Genomic DNA, 19584 nt, shown 5'->3' with positions numbered 1-19584 from the left:
ACAGGCAGTGAGTCGCTATGGAACCCGACGGGACCTACGAGCCAGGCTTCGTGGGTATTCGATTCTGCCAGGAATGGTGAGGCCCGGCCAGCACTGTGGAAGGGCAGCAAGTAATGGCCTCAATACTGACCTCTGATTTCCCTCTTCCCCTCTTCACAGTAACAACATGCTTTACCCCAAGGAGGACAAGGAGAACCGCATTCTGCTCTACGCGGTGAGCGCCGCCCGCAGGGTATTCCGGGACCGGCTCCCTGGTACCCAACGTGGCCCCGCCGTACTCCCGGTGCCGCCCCGACCCCTCCTGGTCTAAACGCCAGACTGTCCCCCAAATGAACTTCCCCCAAATGAACTAGACTTTGTCTTTGCCATCCTGGAGGTGATCCTCGGTTACACCCCATGATCCCAGTTCCGAGACTCCGTGCCCTAGTCATACCCTCCGGGAAAGACCCTGCCCTTCCTTCCACTCCCTTCGGGTATCACCCCTTGACCCGCTTCCCGCCGCACACTCCCTCTCGCAGTGCCGGAACTGTGATTACCAGCAGGAAGCCGACAACAGCTGCATCTACGTCAACAAAATCACGCACGAAGTGGAGTGAGTGGCACGACCGGAGTTCGGGGACGGAGTTGTTGGCTTGGGAGGCCGGACCAAGCATACTTATTCACCCTCTATTCCCTTAGCGAGCTGACCCAGATCATCGCTGACGTGTCCCAGGACCCCACGTTGCCGCGAACCGAAGACCACCCGTGCCAAAAGTGAGTGCGCAGCTGGTATTGGGGAGGGGAGCTGGCTGGCTTATCCTCACCAAACCGAGAAGCGGGGAGGGGAGGGTATGGCAGGCTCTGAGTGACTGTCTCCTCAGGTGCGGCCACAAGGAGGCGGTGTTCTTCCAGTCACACAGTGCTCGGGCCGAGGTGAGTGGCGCGAGCAAAACTTTCTGGGTGATCTTGGTCTGGTCCTTCCCGGGGAGTGGGGATACCTATACTGGGGAAGACCCTGCCCTTCCAGGTATCCTGAGATGGACCTTTAGCAGTGAGGAAAGCCCTCTATTGTCTGTTCTTTTGGGATGAGGCTTCTCTGAATGGAGGTTGCTTGTTGTACCTTGCTGTGAGTCGAGAGCCTTCCTAACCATGTATCTTTTCTGCCAGGATGCCATGCGCTTGTACTACGTGTGCACGGCCCCGCATTGCGGCCATCGTTGGACCGAGTGACCCTCTCTCCCTTGTGTAATAAATGCTGTGTTCTGTGAGTGCCTTTTCTTTGTTTATTTCCGTCTCATGGGTTGGACGCCGGGTACACAGTCTAGGCAGCACGGTGGAGAGCGCGGTGCCGCGCGAAAGCGTCGGGCTGCGAGCTGGTGAAGCCGCAGTCCTCGCACACGTGCAGCTTTTCACGGCGCTCGCGGTAAGCGTAGCTGGCCAGCTGCCCGTGCACCTTGGCGAGGTGTGCTTCAAGTGAGCACCGCTGCGTAAATGCTTTTCCACAAGCTCCGCAGCGGAATGGCCGGATCCCTGTGCAGGTGGGCCAGAGGGAGGGCAATGATCCCCATACCAGAGCCTCCCCACCCTCCCCTCCGTGAGCATTCCCCCGCCCCCCACACACACATTCTTGCTCCAAATTCGCCAGACCTTGGCCTGCATCCCATCATCTGCTCCCTCTCCGCCCAGTGCAAACATGGACCAGACACCTGTGTCCCCACCTTCCTCATTATGATGTTCCCTTTTGCACCCTGCAGTCTGGGACCTGAATCCTGTAACCAGTTATCTGTTTTCTCCCCATATCCCTCAGCAGGCCCCCAACTTGGCACTGCCTGACAACCCCTGGCCGGGAGCTGAGGTGCATGGTGTTCCTAGCCCGCTGAGGCCTGAGTCCTGCCCCACAAACACAAGCACCACTTGTGCACAGAACTCAGGTGCTTGGAGCCTCTGAGTCCCCTGCACCTCCCTCCATTTCCTCCCATCTCCCGCCAGAAGCCCCTCCCAGTCCCTGCCATGGCTCACCTGTGTGTGTCCTCATGTGGCGCTTGAGGTCGAAGGCATCATGGAAGCCCTTGCCACAGCAGTGGCATACGTGGCGGCGAGCAGGGCTGTGGCACTTGAGGTGCCGGGTTAGCATGCGCTGCAATGGGAAGGTCTTGGGGCACAGCGGGCAGCCAAGGGTCCCGGGGCTACTAGGGGTGGCAGTCAGAGTGCCCTGGGAGGGCTGTGGGAGGGACAGGGGGGTTAGGACCCCAACTCCCCTCCACTGGATGGAATGAAGTGCCTAGAACCGGGAACCATGGAGGTCTGGTAAGGCCGGAGACTGCAGTTTGTGTGAGCAAACGCCACCCACAAAGCCTTTCCTGGTCACCTGGCCCCCATCACCCTTACTTTGTTTTATATTTTTCCATAGTACATACCATCTTCCAATGTATTTTTTCCCCTAATTTTATTATCTATACCTGCAACCCCCACCAGATGATAAGCTTCAGGAAGGAATGAGTTTTTGTCTTACTCTTAAACATCCATAGCCTAGAACAGTCCTGTTCTAGTCCTGTTCCAGTAAAAATTGAAATAAAACTCCAGCACATTCACATCCCGCCTAGGGCTTTCCTTCTTCCAGGGTACTCACAGCTGAGTATCTCTTCTGAGAGGCCCCAAGCTTCTCCTCCACCCCCGCATCCTGCTCCTGTCACCTTGTCCGACTCTCTGACATAGATCACCATCCATTTATGGGCCTGAATCTGTTCTTCTGCCCCACTGGGCACAGAATCCCTGGAGATACAGTGCTTAGGGGAAGGCCTAACAATGAGCCCACTACTCAGAAAGGAAAGGCATTCCCAGCAGAGAGGGCAGTGGGTGGGGTAGGTCCTGAGGCTGGAGGCGTCTGTGGGATTAAGGGGCAGTCAGGGTCTCTCGAGGCTGAGAGCGGGCAGAGGTGAAACTAAGCAGGGTCTTGGGCGCCTGCCGCAGACTCACCGCTGCCCAAGAGTCCCCGAGGCCCGAAGTCCGGTGTGCCGGCGGCCCCCCCAGGTTGCTGCAGTCTGAGTAGAGAAACCAGGTGGTCATGCTTTATGTCTCCCCTGCCCCTCACCTCCAGGCCCAGAGAGGGGCCCACCTGGGACATAGGCGTCTCCCCGGAGCTGGTCAGGCAGGTGGTCCCAGTTGGGTGGCTGTGGACGCCGACTCCTGACCAGAAAGGCACGGGGCATCACCTCTGGGAATAGGGCGACAGCTCCACACACGCGGCTGCTTCCTCCACCTGCTGTCAGACCTCAGGTCCAGGATGACTCTCCCAGGTGGGAAGGGAGGGGGAAGCCCCCGAGAAGCCTTGTTCTCTCCATGCAAATTTCCTGACAGGCCCTGGGGGCAGACTTAGCCAGCTCTGGTTACCTCTGCCTTGGGTCCTGCCACTCCTCCCGCTTCTCCTCTGCCAGGTTTCCCAGCGCACTCTCCAGCCTCCAGGGGAAGACAAGCCCTAAGTCCTCTGAGGAGGTGCAGCAGGGCAAGACGGAACCTAGGTGGCTCTTGGGGCGTGGGGAGAGGAAACAGAGAACCCAGTGAGGCTGAGTCTTTCCATAGTACCAGCAGGGCCCAGAACCAGAGGGTCTGTTTGCCAAGCAAATTAGTCACTACCGGACATCCACCAGCCTCTTGGTTATTCAAATCACAGCAGCTGTATGAGGAATCAGGGGAGGGGGTGACTGTGATTGCTCCAGAGGATGGAGGGACAGCAGGGTCTACTTAGTAAGATCAAAGTGAGAGTCCACACTGAGCATCTTCAAGAAGAATCTCTACTTTTCTGATCCTCAGAGGATAAGAGCTGATGGTCGGCCAGAAGCACTGTTCAAGTGTAGGGAACATTACAATACTGGTTTATTCATCGTCCAGGGGCTTCCCAGGTGGTGCTAGTTGTAAGCAACCTGCCTGCCAATTCAGGAGACACAGGAGACTTGGGTTCATTTCTTGAGTCAGGAAGATACGCTGGAGAAGGAAATGGCAACACACTCCAATATTCTTGCCTGGAGAATCCCATGGACAGAGGAGCCTGGCAGGCTTACAGTTCATGGGGTCGCAAAGAGTTGGACATGACTGAGCGACTGAATGCGCACCTGCGTGTGCACACAGACACACACACACACACACACTAGTCCAGCTCCTAATAATTGGGACACCACTCCCCCACCCTCCTACGGTTCAGGAACTAAAGGAGGGGTCACGTGACACAGCCAGAGGCTCCCAGGACCCTAACCCCAGCACTCTGGCCAGGCTCTGTTCTAGATTGGTCATTGGTTTCTTAGCCAGGGGTTAAGGATTTTGAATATTCCCCTGCAGTTAACTTTTTTTTCACTTATTCACTTACATTTTCCTGAAATCCAACAACAGGCCAGGCCTACCTTAGCACTGAAAATGAAGACATAACCTAGTCCATAGGGGAGATACCCAGAATGACCAAGGCTATGGAGCACAGGCAGAGGGACCCAGCTTCAGTGGGGAAAAGCCAGGGGGCTCAGGGGACCCAGAAGAGGCTCCTGATTCAGTCTAAGGGTTCAGGGATGACTTTCCAGGTGTGAAACTTGATGGAGAAAAGGTTTCTGATAAACAGGGAGGGCTCTCCAGGCAGAGGAAGTCTGTAAAAGGCTTGGTGGTGAATGAAGCAATATTTATTCATTTCTTCACATTCCTGGAGAGTCAGTCCTACTAATGCATTTTCAGAAACAAGGGAGTTTAGTGCTGGAAGTCTGCGGGCCCAGAGCTTTGCTATTTTATCTCCATGGAACCTGGGCCAAGCCATATCTAGCTGAGCCTGTTTCTTCATCTGGAAATGGGACTGATGAGTCTTCCTACCACTGGTTTGTGTTGAAAATCCATGTAGATAACCAGGTGGGAATGCTTTGCACAGAGTCTGGCATGTGACAGAGATAAATGGGGGTTATTTGAAAGTCTTTTTTTTTTTTTTTTGGCCACATAGCAGTCATGATGCAGGATCTTAGTTCCCCAATCAGGGACTGAACCTGCCTCCCCTGCAGTGGAAACTCGGGAGTCTTAACCACTAGACCACCAGGGTCTTGAAGGGTGGGGTGGCTAGGCAAGCATCTGAGTTTCAATCAGCCCATGAAATGTGATTTTAGGTGTCTCCATCTCTCAATTGCTGGACTTTACGCAGTGTGCCTGGCATGCCTGGCCCAGGTCTGGGGGCCCAGTATCTAGGACCTGTCAGTCGTGTAGTGCAGGGCCCAGAGGCACTGAAGAACGAGCTGGTGAATGGGTTATGGGAGCCATTTTGTGGCTCTCTGGTGTCTAGTTTTCCATGCCCAACACCAGGTCTCTTGGAACAACTGGTTCCTGAGTTGTTGCTGAAAACACATTAGGGAAGAACTCTGGGCTTGGGGGTCTTTACTTGCCCCCAGTCCCCTTTCTGTCCTGGGTCCTGGAGGCTGACTGGGGTGGGAAGCATCACCTGGACCCCTGTGCCTGCTGGCTTTCAGTAGGATTTGGTAATGGGGGGCCCCACAGAAAATGGAGCCCCTCTTGCCAGGATCACTGCTCCCCTCAGGGCAGCCCCTCTCCTCTGGGTTCCACTTTGCTCCCTGTGCCTTCTGGTCTGAGCAGCAAGGAATAGCTCTCCTCTAGTATCATTTTAGGGTACTGTACTGGCCCTGAGGTTCCCCTGTCCACTTCTTCACAAATGATCCCTCTGCTGAACTCTTTGAAATATCCCACATGAGCATGCTTCCGGCTGGGACAATGCCGCATTCACATGTTCACCAGCAGTGGTTTCTTTTTTAAAATATTTACTTGGCTGTGCTGGGTCTTAGTTGTGGAGCTCTGCATCTTCTAGTTGTGGCATGCAAACTCAAGTTGCGGCATGTGGGATCGAACCTGGGTCCCCCACATTAGCAGTGCAAAGTCCTACCCACTAGACCACCAGGGAAGCTCCAGCAGTGGTTTCTTAACCAGTTGGTTTGTCTAAGGAAAGTCTTGTCCTTCCAGGACTGAAGAGCTCGGCGAAGGTGGAGACTGTCAGACACACTGCCAGCCCACCCTCCTTTTGTGTTGAGAGAATCCAATTTTGTTGAAACAGTAACATGCCCAGGAAAGAATGGCTGAATCAAGTAAATCAAAGCTATTTCCATTCCTGTTGCCTGCAACTGCCCTGAAGGGAAGGGTGTCTAAGAAGGTTTGGCACTTTTCCCCTACAACCTTGGTGGGTGCCCAGCTTTGTGCCTTTGCTCCTAGTTAGGTGAGGGTGTACGCTGGGAACCACGGCAGCTGTGTTGCCACCATGAGGGCCTAAGCCAGGGAGTGAAACTCAGACTCACAAAGGGTGGAATAGAGCAATAACAGAATCTAGAGTAACAAATGTCCCTACAGCTTGGGGCCCCTTAAGCCAGGTGTTTGCTTCCTGGAGTCGAAGACCTTAACTATGATACAACGTGGAAGGAGGGGAAAATCCACGAGGGACAGAGGCTCAAGGTGGTCCCCTTGGTGTCCAGTCATCTCAGAGATTTTACAGCTTTGGCTGAGCCAGGCCAGGGCGGGGAGAGTGGTCTTCAGTCTTCAGGGGTGGCCTGTGAACCCAGGTAGGGAGCCTCCTGACAGAAATGCGGCCCACCTACGTGTCCTGAGCTGCCTGGGCTCCCTAAGGCAGGAAGAAAGAAGGGAACCTTGTGAAATAAGCAACACTGGGCATCTCACAAACACCAAGATCAGGGATTTTAGAGAAAAACCTGTATTGTGAATGTGTCTTGGATTTAAATTTTTTTTTTTCTATTTTTAAATTTAATTTTGCTTGCACTGGGTCTTTGCTGCTGTGCAGGAACTTTCTCTAATGGTGGCGAGCAGGGGCTACTCTTTGTTGTGGTGCATGGGCTTCTCATTGCGATGGCTTCTTTTTGTTGTGGAGCACACATTCTGAGCAAATGGATTTCAGCAGTCATGGCTTGAGGGCTCTTTAGAGCACAGGCTCTGTGGCATGTGGGATCTTCCCAGACTAGGGATGGAACCCTTGTCCCCTGCATTGGCAGGCAGATTCTTAACCACTGGGTTATCAGGAAGTCCCAGATTAAAATGACTTAAAACATCAAGGCCCTGCCTGGTGGGACCCATTTTCCCTCCCACCTCCTCTCCTACCATCTCCTTAAGCCCACTCCAGTCCAGCCTCCTGGCTTCACTGCTATTCCTTTCATCCTCACATCTGAGCCTGCCACGGGGCCTTTGTACCAGCAATTCTCTCTGCCTAAATACTTGCCCAATTATCCACACTGCCTGTCCCCTCTATCAAGCCTCTGCTTCAATGTCACCTAAGGCAGGCCTTTAACCAGCACAGTGACTGAGAGATCCCTCCGTTTACCTGCAGTTACACAGTTATCGTATTAATTCCTATCTTTTGCTCTCTAGGTGAATGCACGATGCTCTGTTTGTCCCTTGCTTGTTCCTTGCTCTACTCCTAACGTGTAGAACAGTGATGAGAGATGGGACCAGGAATTCCTGGGGGCTGGGAAGACTTTTCAACAACTGCATAATTAGTTCAGTGTTTACAGGGGCAACAGAGGGCCACGTCCTCAGGCTGAAGGGCCTGGCTCTACCACCAGGCAAGCCTGGGTTTGAGTCTCAGCTCTGTGGGGCCCTAGGCATGACCCTGGATATCTCTCTGAACCTGTTTCTGGAGAGCCATGATCACATTAGAGCCCAGAGGAACTCACAGGCAAGTGGGGGTTCGGGCCCCACAGAACACGGGATAGGACTGGGCTTCAGGGGAGGGCCCTGCTCCTGCTGCGCTTCCTTTTTGTAGACTCAGGACAGTGAAGGCTTTTGTGTTCCCAGTAGTGTCTTCTCAGCAGATACACTATGTGGCTAGATGCCTGCTGCCTGGGGAGGCTGGTGCCAGAGCTGGAAGCCCATGGGATGTTGGAGCTGGACACAGTCCTGCTGGTGAAGGAATTACTAGCTCCAGCAGCTGGGTGGCCTGGGCTGGATTGTCCAGTAGCCGAGCCTGTTTGTCCTTCCTCACTTTCCCCTGCTGCAAATGGGAACAAAAGCCTGGAGCTCACAGGATCCAGTGTGGGCCTGGCCCAGGGGCCGTGAGACAGTGTTGTGGGGATATGTGAATTGGTGGCCAGAGTCTGGCACACGGTGGTCACAGCGGCTCCAGTGGGTTCTTGGGCATTGGGAAGAAGGGCTGGCCCCCTCCTTAGGGGCCAGCAGCTCAGTGGGCTGGGGACAGGCGACGTCGGAGCCAGGTGCTGGGTTCGTCACTCCTGCAGTGCCCAAACTCATGGCTGGTGAGTTCCCTGGGCTGTCCTCCTCCCCTCTCTCCCCACATCCGTCTGAGTGGGGCTTTGTGGATGCGCCAGGACAGGCACCAGGCGCCACTTCTGCAAGCTGTCTGTTTATTTGCTTAAAATACCTGTTTCCTCAGAAACACAGGGCTGCGGCAGAGAGGCTGCTGGCCCTCAGTCCCCACGTGCCTTCCTCCTCACGGCCTGCACCAGCAGCTCTGAGTAGTGTTCCAGCAGGGCACGCAAATCTGGGCTGGCCAGGGGGCACAGGGTAGGCGGGGAGGGGGCACCTGGGCTGGGCGGGGCCTGGGCTGTGGCCACATCCATCCCCACCAGCCAGTCACTGGCCTCTAACTGGCTGTGGATCCAGAGGAAAGTAGAGGCCAGCTCAGTTCGTGCCTGCCGCTGTTCGGCGTTCACCTCATCACTGGAGACCATCTGCAAGGGGCGCCCACCTTGTTAGGGGCCACGTGGGCCAGGCAGTGCCAGGGAGCCCCCCTCAGCCCTTTCCCCTGACCCTGGGGCTTGGCTCACCAGGTGGTAAAGGTCCAGGGCTTCCTGGAAGGCAGCCTGCAGTCTGTGCACGATAGTCCCCACATTGCTCAGCTCCAGGGGGTCTGGGGGCAGGAAGCTGGTTGGCGCCCTGGGGTCCTCCCAGTGTCCAGGGCAGTCCTGGACTGGACTGGGCACTTCTGGGGGTGCAAGGGAGGAAATGAGAAAGACACTTTTACTCTCCAGCTGATCTGAAGAGGCCAGGGTGGCTGGGCCGATCCCAACTGTTGTCCCCTTTCCTGGGACACTTTCCTCAGTCCCCAGGGCTCCTTTCCCAACCCTCCTGCAGATCTCTGCTCAAATGCCATCTTCTCCCTGAAACCTTTTCTCATCATTCACCATCCATCACCCGCCTGTCACTCCCTAAACCCTTTCTTTCTCTTCCTTCTCTCCATAGCGCACCTCACTTCATGGTACACTTAACCCTTTCCTTACAGATTAAGTCTGGTCAGGGAGGGGGGCACAGTTCTTGAGGTGCTAACCTACTGCGTTTCCCCTTTGTTTGCCTGGCAAAGTAATAAAGCTACTCTTTCCCTCTCCTCCATTAAAAAAAAAAATTTAGACAGGGCATCTCCCCCAGTTAAGGTGTTAATTTCTGTAGTCTCATTTACCACCAGCTCCCATGGATTGGGAAGATCTCCTGGAGAAGGGAACGGCAACCCACTCCAGTATTCTTGCCTTGAGAATTACATGGACAGAGGAGCCTGGCAGGCATCGGTCCATGGGATTGCAAAGAGTTGGACACGACTGAAGCGACTTAGCATACGACTGAAGCGACTTAACACACCCATGTCCCCAGAGCCCAGAACAAAGCCCAATATATACAAGTAATCACTAAATATGTAAGGAAATCAATGAATAAATGGCACAGCACCTGTAGCCTTTGGAGCTGAGCTAGCTGTTACTTGGGATGAGCTTAGGGGACAATCCTTCATCCTAAGGATGGTACTCACCAGGGGTGGGCTCCCGGAGAGAGGCGATGCTGCCAAGGACCCTAGGCCTGGCCTCTGGGAACGGGGGACTGTTGGGGAGGACAGGGGTATCGAGGCGCACAGGAGCCAGGAACCTTGGGAGAAAGGCGGACTTGTGGAGCCTTGAGGCGATCCCATCTGCAGGGCTGTGGGCTGGGAAACCATCTGTTGTAACAGTGACATCGCGCTCGGTATCCACAGGCTCCTGGGACCAGACACACGTGGTGGGAGGCTCCAGTTGGGGTGGGGGCAGCAAGAGCCTGTCACAGATGCTCGACAGGCTGAGTTTCAGGCTGGCACGGGCCTCATGGTTGCCCCGGGAGGGCAGGGCAGGTTCTGGGCCCTCGCTGTCAGAACTGTGTGTCACTGTGGTGGTGACAGCCTGAAGCTCCTGGCTCAGGGAGGCCAGCTCCTCCAGGGAAATGCTGCGGGACATCTTGGCATGGGAACTGGCAGTGGCCTCCATGTGGGAGCAGGTGGTGGGGGTGTGGAGAACCTGAGCCAGGCCTGCAGCGGGTAGGGCTGTGGGTGCTGGTGGCTTCTTGTCTGTGGGCAGCGCAGAGGAGGAGGGGATGCAGGGCACCAGGCCCGTGAGGCAGGGGGCTGGAAAGGAAGCAGGTGGCTTGCTCTCACAGCCCAGCTCAGGACTGACAGACAGGGCCCCCCACCCAGCGTGGTTGCATGGTCCGAGTGGCCCCTGGCCATCCCCACCATGGCTCAGTGAGCCACCCAGGGCTTTCCACCCGGAGATGGGGACACTCACACAGTGGGGACCACACCTCCAGCGTCTCCTCAGCCTTTCCTCCAGGGACGACCTGTAAACACAGCCCTGCAGTGAGGACAAGGCCTCCTGGCCCCCAAGCCCCGTGTCTCGAGGGAGGTGGCCCCAGTACTCACGTTGGTCCTGACTGGGGAGGTGGAGCCAGCACCCACTGTTGGTGGCTCGCCCCGGAGGTCCGTGAGTCTGACCTCCGAGGACTTCACAAGGTGCTGGGGCAGTCGGGAAGGGAAGGCGTGGGGAAACCTGTTAGGTAAACGGGTGGCAGTGGCTGCCGTGAGGGTGGCAGGGGCACACAGCCCCGCCCTGCAGGGAAACGGAGAGTGAGTGGGTGTTCACTGATTCACCCGCTCCTACCTGGATGTCTTCTGAAGGCGGGAGAGGAACTGGGCTGAGATGCTCAGTCGGGGGTTGAAGAAGTCATCCTCGGTCTCAGGGGCCTTCAGGTCTCTCAGGGATCCGAGGAAGAGCTCTAGGGCAAGATGCCAAGGGAGGCCTCAGAAACCCTCCAGCCAGCCAGCCCTGGGCCCAGGCAGACCCCACAGACCAGCCGACAGATCCTCAGAGACCCTCAACAACAGATAACACGGGGCTTCCCTGCTGGTCCAGGAAAAGATCCCACATGATGCAACTGAGACCCGATGCAGTCAAAAAGAAAAAGCAGACAACACACACCTTGGGAGCAAATCGAGCTGGCAGAGGGTACCGTGCGGCTCAGCCCCTAACTACAAAGTAAAATGCACGCCCTCCCACCACTCTTGCCAGCCCTGCCACGCAAAGCCGCACCCCGGGGACATCCACCGAGCCCAGTCCTTGGTGCGCCCAGGCAGGTGTCAGAGAGGGGCAGGGCTTACCCTCAGGCTGGGCATCAGTAAGTGTCTCGAAGTGGTGGCGGAGGAACTTCTCTTGCTCAGGGGTCTGGGGCAGGGAGCTGTTGGATATGTCTGGTACCTCGGGCCGGGGCAACTCTCCTGCAGTCCCTGGGCATCCTGGGCAGAGGGCGTGGGCAGGAGAGAACCGTCAACACCATGAGTCATGGAAGACGCCCTGAGAGAGCCACCAGCCGCTTAACAATGGAGGAAGCTGGACTCGCCCATCACACACCCTGTGGCCACCAGGCGGAGAAGGCGGGGCTAATGGCTCTGTCTTCTAGGGGAGGGAATTGGGGGTGCAGGACTGATGTATGGCCAGTGGTTATATATTACAGCCATCACCCGGCCAGGCCCACGCACTGCCCTTTTCTGCATGTGGCCGCTGCTTACCTGGTATGGGGGGCATTGTGTCAAACTGAGGTTCTGGGTCTGGCTGTGGAGGGGAGGAATGGATGGTGGTGAAGCTGCACTCCAAGTCAGCCTCTGACTCCCCCGAGTCTGGAAGAGAGTGGGTGGGGTCAGGGGCCCAAAGCTGGGCCCTGATGGGTGAGTCAGGTAAGGCGGCTACGGGTTTCCAGGCTTCAGTTCCCTCATCTGAAGAAGGGGGACCGTAGGACCCATGCCCTATTTTACGGGCCAGCAAGGCTACACTTCGAGAGAGATGCAGAGCTGGGCTCCCACTGGTGGGCAGCTGGGCTCCAGAAGTCTAGGGTGAAGACAGCAGGGATGATGGCTGTCTCTGTGACAGACTCTGAGCTTCAGGAAGACTGGGTCACAGTCACCATCAGTGCCCAGAAAGGGGTCTGGCCGGACGAAGAGATGACTGCAAGGTGTGCTGCCGGTGCCCACTCACCCTCAGGTGGACTCCGGTCCTTCGAGCCGATTGAGGGGACTGGGAGGAAGGGGTCCCCTTGCTGGTCTCCACACGCCTCCACTACCTCCTCTGCACAGTACTCACTACATGCCGGGGGTGAGGGATGGGTGGGGAGAGGGAAAAATGACACACTGGTTAGGAAACACCTGGCCCCTACCCAGAAGCCCTGGGCATCTGCACCTGCTCCTGCTGGGAGCACAGCCTGGCCTCTCCTGCCGGCACCAAAGGCGCCCTCCACGCACCCCTTCTTGGAACCAGGTCACAGCCTCACCCCTCCGCCTCCCTCCCTCAGGCCCACTGAGAAAGCGGAGCGCAGTTCTTCCAGGGTGCGCCTACCAGTGGAGGCTTCCTCTCTCCAACTAAGGAACTCACCTGTCCATCCCTGTGACTGTCACCTCTGTCTCCAGGGGGCAGGTGATGAGCTCGCTGGCCTCAGGAGATCCCTGCTGTGGGGGTGACAAGGAAGGGTGCCCGCAGCCATCCTCCTGGGGACTCTCGGACTGTGGGTGAGGACAGAGCAGCCCTCAGAGGCAGCCGTGAGCCCCAGGGCCCGGGTGAGCCACAAGGTTCTCCACCCACACTGGTGGCAACGGGAAAGATGGCAGGCCTCGCTGTTGGATGCTCCCTGTGAGCCAAGGCCCAGGCGGGGCCGTCATGAGCTCACTTCCTGCTGCTCCTCCATTTCATCTGCCCCTTAGCAGATAAGGAATAGGTATGGCTCCCCCCGTAAGAGTCTATTCACATGAAGCTCAAGATCAGGCAAACCAATCCATGGTGACCGAGGTCAGCATGCTGGTTACTTCACTGAGGGGTACTGAGTACTGACTGCACGGGCAGAGGGGTCGTCCTCCAAGATCAAGAGGCAGAAAATGCTCTACATACTTTGACTTAGGGAGTGGATACCTAAGTGTGTACACAGGTATTCAGCAAACTGTGGTTTTATGATCTGTGTACCTAACTGTACTTACATTATGCCACATAAGGAAACTTATGTTGTTGTTGTTAAGTTGCTAAGTCGGGTCTGATTCTTTGTGACCCCATGGACCGCAGCCCACCAGGCTCTTGTGTCCTTCACTGTCTCCTGGAGCTTGCTCAAACTCACGTCCGTTGAGTCAGTGATGCTATCTAACCATCTCTTCCTCTGCTGCCCCCATATTCCTCCTGCCCTCAATCTTTCCCAGCATCAGGGTCTTTTCCAATGAGTTGGCTCTTTGTATCAGGTGGCCAAAGTACTGAAGCTTTAGCTTCAGGATCAGAAAACTTACATAAGAAAACTTATATCAAAAAAGAATTTTGTTTGGAAAATAAAAGAATAAGATCTAAAGATATGTTAGCACCTTTTTGGGCCCAGACTCTGTTTATGGCCCTGGATAACTATAAAAGCCCTCTGAGGGCTTCTTTTTTTAATGACCATTTTTAACTTTTTTTTTTTTTAATTATTTTTTGGTCTTGTCCCACAGCATGTGAGATCTTAGTTCCCTGATCAGGGATCAAACCTGTGCCCCCTGCTTTGGAAGTGTGGAGTCTTATTTTAAGATATTGATTTGTTTTTATTTATTTGGCTGTGCTGGGTCTTTGCTGCAGCGTGAGAGATCCTTAGTTCAACATGTGGAATTTAGTTCCCTGACCGGGGATTGAACCCTGATCCCTTGCATTGTGAGCTTGAAAGAAATCTTAGCCACTGGACCACCAGGGAAGTCCCTTGAAGTGTGGAGTCTTAACCACTGGACTGCCAGGAAAGTCCCTATGACCATTTTAAAAAATGACTTTTTGATATCTTTTTTCTTGGCCATCTTTTTTTTGTCTTTTTTGAAATGACTGTATTTTTGAAAACCAAAGACCAGAGAATTGAGAATCAAGCCTTGCTGCAAGTTACATAGCCAGGAGTGGGTAGGTCCAGGGCACCACCTGCTCAAATGCCCTCCACTCAGGTACAGGCCTGCCCTGGGGCCCAAGCTCTCACCCTCAAGTGAGCGCCTCCCTGACTCTTGGTCTGCTCTGGGACGTTTCCCTGTGCACCTGGCCCAGGGCTCATCCACCTGCTCACTGCTATCTCATTAACCCCTCACATCCCTAGACTGGCATCTCCCTGCTAAGTTGCTTCAGTCGTGTCTAACTCTTCGTAATCCTATGGACTGTAGCCCACCAGGCTCTTCTGTCCAAGGGATTCTCCAGGCAAGAATACCGGAGAGGATTGCCATGCCCTTCTCCTAGAGTGGGATGGTGAACCTTATTTTCAAAATGCATGCACGCTGAGCCCCAGCTCCTCAACCGGCGGTCATGGTGCGCGTGCTATGGGTGGGGCGGGGCCAGCAGTCCATACCTCGTTCAGCAGGCCTGCCAGTCTCTGCGACTCCATCGCATCCAGGACGGAATCCTCCAGGCTCTCGGGCTTCATAGGGGTGAAGTAGCAGTCCAGGTCCCTGGCATCCAGGATGGTCTTAAGAGGCTCCTGGTCAGCCCGCTCTGCCCAGCGGCCATGCGGCTGGTAGCTGCGCTTGGCATGGAAGGCCGTGCTGTCTGCTGCGTCATCATCTCCTAGCTGAGGGGACAAGGGGATGCTCAGGCAGCTGGCCAAGAGCTTGCCAATACCAGTGAGGGTGAGGAACACTGTACAGACCCTCTTCCAGCCTTGGGGCTTTAAATCTCACTCAGAAACAACTTGCAGGCATCTGTCTCCAGCAGAACCTCGTTATTTTTTTTGCCATGTCATGTGGCTTGTGGGATTTTAGTTCCCTGACCAGGGATTGAACCTGCACCCCCTGCAGTGGTGACAGAGGAGTCTTAACCTAACCACTGGACTGCTCAGGAAGTCCCAAACCTACCTCTAAACTTCAGAAGTCCTCATGCAACTGCTCCACATCTCTACATAGATGTTTAGCAATCTTTCAAAGCAAACATGTTGAAGACACCTGACCCTTCCCCCTAAACCAACTCAACCTCAAGTCTTCCATCTCAGTGATTCTTCCCAGCTACTCAGGCCCCAAACCTTCAGGTCCTCCTTTGTTCCTCTTATTCTGTCCTCACACTTTACATTTCTGCAACTCTGCCACTCAAACACACCCAAGATATGTACACTTCTCTTCTCTGCCGCTTCCCTGATCCTGCTTACCACTGCCTCCTACTAAGACTTGCTTGGCAGACAGTGGAAGGGTGGGTGCTTGAGAACCTGGGTTCTGGAGCCAGCCTTCTAGGGTCAATCCCACCTTCTCTAATTCTTAGCTGTGTGACCCTGGGCAAGTTACTTAACCGCTTTGTGCCTCAGTTTCCTATCTGTGAAATAACAGGGGATATGAAAAGCCCAGACATCAATGATGATTAAACAATACATATAAAAGACTCAACAGAACCTGAACAGAGCCAAGTGTGCTGTGAATAATTGTTATTGTTGTTTTAGTCGCTAAGTTGTATCTAACTCTTTGTGACCCCATGGACTGTAACCCACCAGGCTCTTCTGTCCATGGGATTTCCCAGGCAAGAATACTGGAGTAGGCTGCCATTTCCCTCTCCAGGGGATTTCCCGATCCAGGGATCAAACCTGTGTCTCCTGCTTTGGCAGGTGGATTCTTTACCACTGAGCCACCAGGATAGGCATGCAGTAAATACCTGTGGCATGAATGAAGAGCTGTCTAAACAGAGACTGAAACCATGCTAAGGATTCTCCATGGAAAGTAAAGATATGAAGGGGAAAAGGCACCTGTACTTTGTTAGCCTCTAAGTGTCCCTCTCCCCCGGCAGACTCACCAGCCGCTTCGCCCAGAGCGGCAGCTTGCCGTTGGTCAGCAGGCACTGAGGATCTGAAGAGACACAGAACATCCATGAAGAGAGAATAAACAAGTCAAGAGACCACCGTGAACATAAAGAGGCGGCTCTCCAGAGACCACACAGGAAATGACATATCCAAAGATGGCTGGCCTCACTAGCTGTCGGGGAAATGCACATTTGTTTTAAAGATTTCTCTTTTGATGAGGACCATTTTTAAAGTCTTTACTGACTTTGTTAACAATATTGCTTCTGCTGTCTACGTTCAGTTTCTTTTTGGATGTGAGGCACGTGGGATCTTAAGTCCCCAGCCAGGGATGGAATCCACATTCCCTGCTTTGGGAGGCGAAGTCTTCAGCACTGGATCGCCGGGGAAGTCTTACGGGAAATGCAAATTTAAACAATGGGATATGTTTTCCCCACGCACACTAAATCGCTTCAGTGGTGTTCAACTTTTTGCGACCCTATGGACCATAGCTCCTCTGTCCGTGGGATTCTCCAGGCATGAATACGGGAGTGGGTTGCCATTTCCTCCTCCAGGGGATCTTCCTGACCCAGGGATTGAACCCGCATCTCTTACGTCTCCTGCATTGGCAGGCAGGTTCTTTACCACTAGCTTAAGATTGACCAAAATTAAAAGGCTTCAAACTATCAAGTATTGGCAAAAGTATGAGGAAATAGCGGGCTTAATACTGACTGCTGGCTGGGGCAGCCACTGGATTTGGAGGGCCCTTGGGGTTATCTTTTAAAATAAGAAGTGTATTAATCCTGGGATCCAGCAGCATGTGTCCTTGAACTCTGTCCTAGAGAAACACCCTCACACATGGCCAAGGAGGTGGCATTGGGTGGGGGTGGGTAGTCAGCACAGCCTCGTTCACAACAGTGTAAAGTCAGAAAACACCCAAATGGGGGAGAAGGCTCAAGAGGGGGATATGTATACATATAGCTGATTCACGGTGTTGAACAGTAGAAATTAACATAATGTTGTAAAGTAATTATACTCCAATTAAAAAATAAAAGTACATAAATAAAGCTAAAAAGAAAAAAGAAAACATCTCAGTGTCCCCCTGGAGCACAATCAGTGGTGATGCTACTGGTTAAAAGAGGGAGGCCTCTGCTTTGTAGTCAGTGAGATCGTTTTGAGAGAAAAAAAGATACAGGAGAATATCTGCAGTCTAATATAATTTGTAGACATAGATGCTCCCTGTGTATATTATGTATACTAATGTTCAGAAAAAGGCCTGAAAGGATCCACACCACCTTGGAAGAGACGTTGGACTGGATGTGAGGGTGGTGACAAAGAAAATGAGCTTATTCTTTAGTTTTTTCCCCAGGTTGAATTCTCACATGGCTGCTGCCTACCAATCAGCCATCCAGGGGGCCCCTGCCTGTTTCTTCCCTATTGGCAGAGCCCACCAGCTTCACTAAGAGCACATAGGTTAGTCACCATTCCCAACCTCTCTCACAGCTGGAGCTATTATGGCCAACATGACCGGCAAGAAGCCTGCAGGGGCTTCTGGGAAAGAAGAAGCTCCAAAAAGGCGATTCCAGGAGGGAATGTCCTCTTTGATCATGTCTCTGATGGCTGGAACTTCAGCAGCCATCTTGCAACATGAGGGCTGAAGCCAAGGCAATATGCAAGGAAGCAGGAATTCATGGAGGGCCTGGCCTCTCAAACTCGCTGAGCCACTTCTCTCCCTTCTGCCTGAACAAGAGAATCTGGTTTGTCTTCTGGCTAACATCACCCTGTTTTCCCCCTGGGACAGCCCCTTACACTCACCCCTGGCCTTTGATCACATGGTTCAAGTGGAGTTGACTAAAGCCTCTGCCCTCAGTGATGACCACACGACTCAGGGCTGGCTAGTCACAGTGGCTGGATCAGAAACTGGCGGGTGACTTATAGCAGGAATGTAAGTCATGAGCAGAGGACTCCAAACTGTTGGGGAAGAGGTGCTTTCTTCTCTAGTGTTATAACCTTGAGCTGCCAGGGATACTCTGCCCCTTTAACAGGGAGAGTCTGCCTGAGCGCAAAGTCAACACAGAAAAGCAGAGCCAAGAGATGGAGAAACATCTGTGTCTTTAATGTCACCTGACTACCAGGATCCAGGTATGCCTGAACCCATACTCTCAAAGTTTCCATTACAGGAACCAATAAATCCTCTTTCTAAATTAAGCCAGTGAGAGTCTAGTTGCTATGACCTTGAAAGAGCCCTGACTGATGTGATTATTGAGTTTCAATATGTGTCAGGCTGTGAAAGTAGTGGCCAAAACCCAGCAATGATCCCTCTGCTGAGAGTTCAAAATAGGGCCCCTTTCCCAACCTGGATCCAAGCTCTCCTTGGATGGGGTCTTCAGCAGCTCTTCAGATTCACATTCTTCCTCCAGCTCATCCTCCGTCTGCTCTCCGGGGCCCAGGGAGCAAATCTCACTAGGCACGGATGCATATATCTCCTGCCTGAAGACAAGAAAAAGGATGGCAGGAGAGAAACACAGGTAAATGGGGTGGGAGAGGGGACCTGCCTAGGGCTGGGTCTGTAAGAACACACTCTTGGCTTCTGGTCAACACGGGGCTGGGAGATCTCACCTGCTACAACCCCTCTGCTAGAAACATACTGTCACAATAAATGACACATAACAAAGGCTGGCCTGGAGAAGGAAATGGCAACCCACTCCAGTATTCTTGCCAGGAAAATTCCATGGACAGAGGAGACTGGCGGGTTACAGTCCATGGGGTCGCAAAAGAGTTGGACATGACTTAGCAACTAAAAACAACAAAGGTTGGGCTCAAAAAATAAGACACACTCTTCAAGGCCCACAGCAATGGAACAGAAAGCAAAGCAGATGGTAGGGCATGAATCCTGAGCTGCTGGCTTCTGTTCCAGAAAGCAGGGTTAGCAATGAGATTTTAGTTTCAAGGGCCAAAGAGCTGTCCACTCCCTTGGTCCCTAGATCTGCATCACCTCAAGATGACTGCAGAAAATGAGGCCATGTCAGGCCTGGTCCCCAGGGGAAGGCAATGGCAAAGCCTCAAGACAGAGAGAGAGGACTTCCCTGGTGGTCTGGTGGTTAAGAATCCACCTGCCAATGCAGGGGACAGGGTTCTAGGCTGGGAAGATCCCCATGCTGTGGGGCAACTAAGCCTGTGCACCACTGACTACTGAAGCCCACGCACCTAGAGCCTGTGCTCTGCAACAAGAGGTGCCACTGCAATGAGAAGCCGTGTGTACCTCAAGGGAGAGCAGCCCCAGTTGAAAGCCCATGTGCAACAATGAAGACCCAGGGCAGCCAAAAATAAATAAATGAAAAAAAAAAAAGAGAGAGAGACAGGGACAGCTCCAGGGACAGGAGAGAAGAAAATTTAAAACCTCCCACTCCAAGTGAAACTTCCAAACCAAAATCCCAAATCAAAGACCAGAATAGGAATTCACTCCAAATAAAACTGGTCTTGGAACTTAAAGACTTAAGAAATAGGTTTGGGAAACTCAGGGATGTAAGTGAAAGAACAACTTCCATTTAA

At 53.6% G+C, this 19584-nt stretch overlaps 3 protein-coding genes across 7 annotated transcripts in view; 1 reads left to right on the top strand and 2 right to left on the bottom strand.

Moving 5' to 3' along the window:
- Positions 1-2: 2 nt before the first annotated feature.
- POLR2I (RNA polymerase II subunit I) lies at positions 3-1247 on the top strand. Its single transcript, XM_086352238.1, has 6 exons — positions 3-76; positions 160-214; positions 519-592; positions 679-753; positions 861-912; positions 1147-1247. The coding sequence occupies exons 1-6, from the start codon at positions 18-20 to the stop codon at positions 1207-1209; spliced, it is 378 nt and encodes a 125-aa protein (XP_086208364.1). The 5' UTR covers positions 3-17; the 3' UTR covers positions 1210-1247.
- Positions 1245-3297, bottom strand: OVOL3 (ovo like zinc finger 3). Its single transcript, XM_086352260.1, has 4 exons — positions 3095-3297; positions 2956-3020; positions 1999-2200; positions 1245-1509 (listed from the first exon to the last, which is right to left on the bottom strand). Exons 1-4 carry the CDS (start codon positions 3186-3188, stop codon positions 1301-1303), a joined length of 570 nt encoding a protein of 189 aa, XP_086208386.1. The 5' UTR covers positions 3189-3297; the 3' UTR covers positions 1245-1300.
- A 5055-nt stretch (positions 3298-8352) lies between these two features.
- The window catches only part of WDR62 (WD repeat domain 62), a 48929-nt gene continuing 37697 nt past the window's right edge, over positions 8353-19584 (bottom strand). For all 5 annotated transcript variants that reach the window (XM_086351800.1, XM_086351801.1, XM_086351802.1 and 2 more), the window contains 13 exons: positions 18389-18522; positions 16050-16102; positions 14629-14847; positions 12678-12805; positions 12285-12388; positions 11822-11929; positions 11414-11548; positions 10917-11031; positions 10679-10805; positions 10545-10596; positions 9764-10384; positions 8793-8950; positions 8353-8696 (listed from right to left, as the gene is read on the bottom strand). In XM_086351800.1, the coding sequence (XP_086207926.1) occupies positions 8433-8696; positions 8793-8950; positions 9764-10384; positions 10545-10596; positions 10679-10805; positions 10917-11031; positions 11414-11548; positions 11822-11929; positions 12285-12388; positions 12678-12805; positions 14629-14847; positions 16050-16102; positions 18389-18522 (2218 nt within the window). In that variant the 3' untranslated portion in view covers positions 8353-8432. The remainder of the gene's footprint in view (positions 8697-8792; positions 8951-9763; positions 10385-10544; positions 10597-10678; positions 10806-10916; positions 11032-11413; positions 11549-11821; positions 11930-12284; positions 12389-12677; positions 12806-14628; positions 14848-16049; positions 16103-18388; positions 18523-19584) is intronic.

Source organism: Bos grunniens, chromosome 18, assembly GCF_055505025.1.
Source record: "Bos grunniens cultivar Pamir isolate PY7600 chromosome 18, Bosgru_T2T1.0, whole genome shotgun sequence".
Taxonomy (NCBI): domain Eukaryota; kingdom Metazoa; phylum Chordata; class Mammalia; order Artiodactyla; family Bovidae; genus Bos; species Bos grunniens.
The sequence above is the reverse complement of the archived record's forward strand: the minus strand, read 5'-3'. Positions and strand labels throughout refer to the sequence as shown.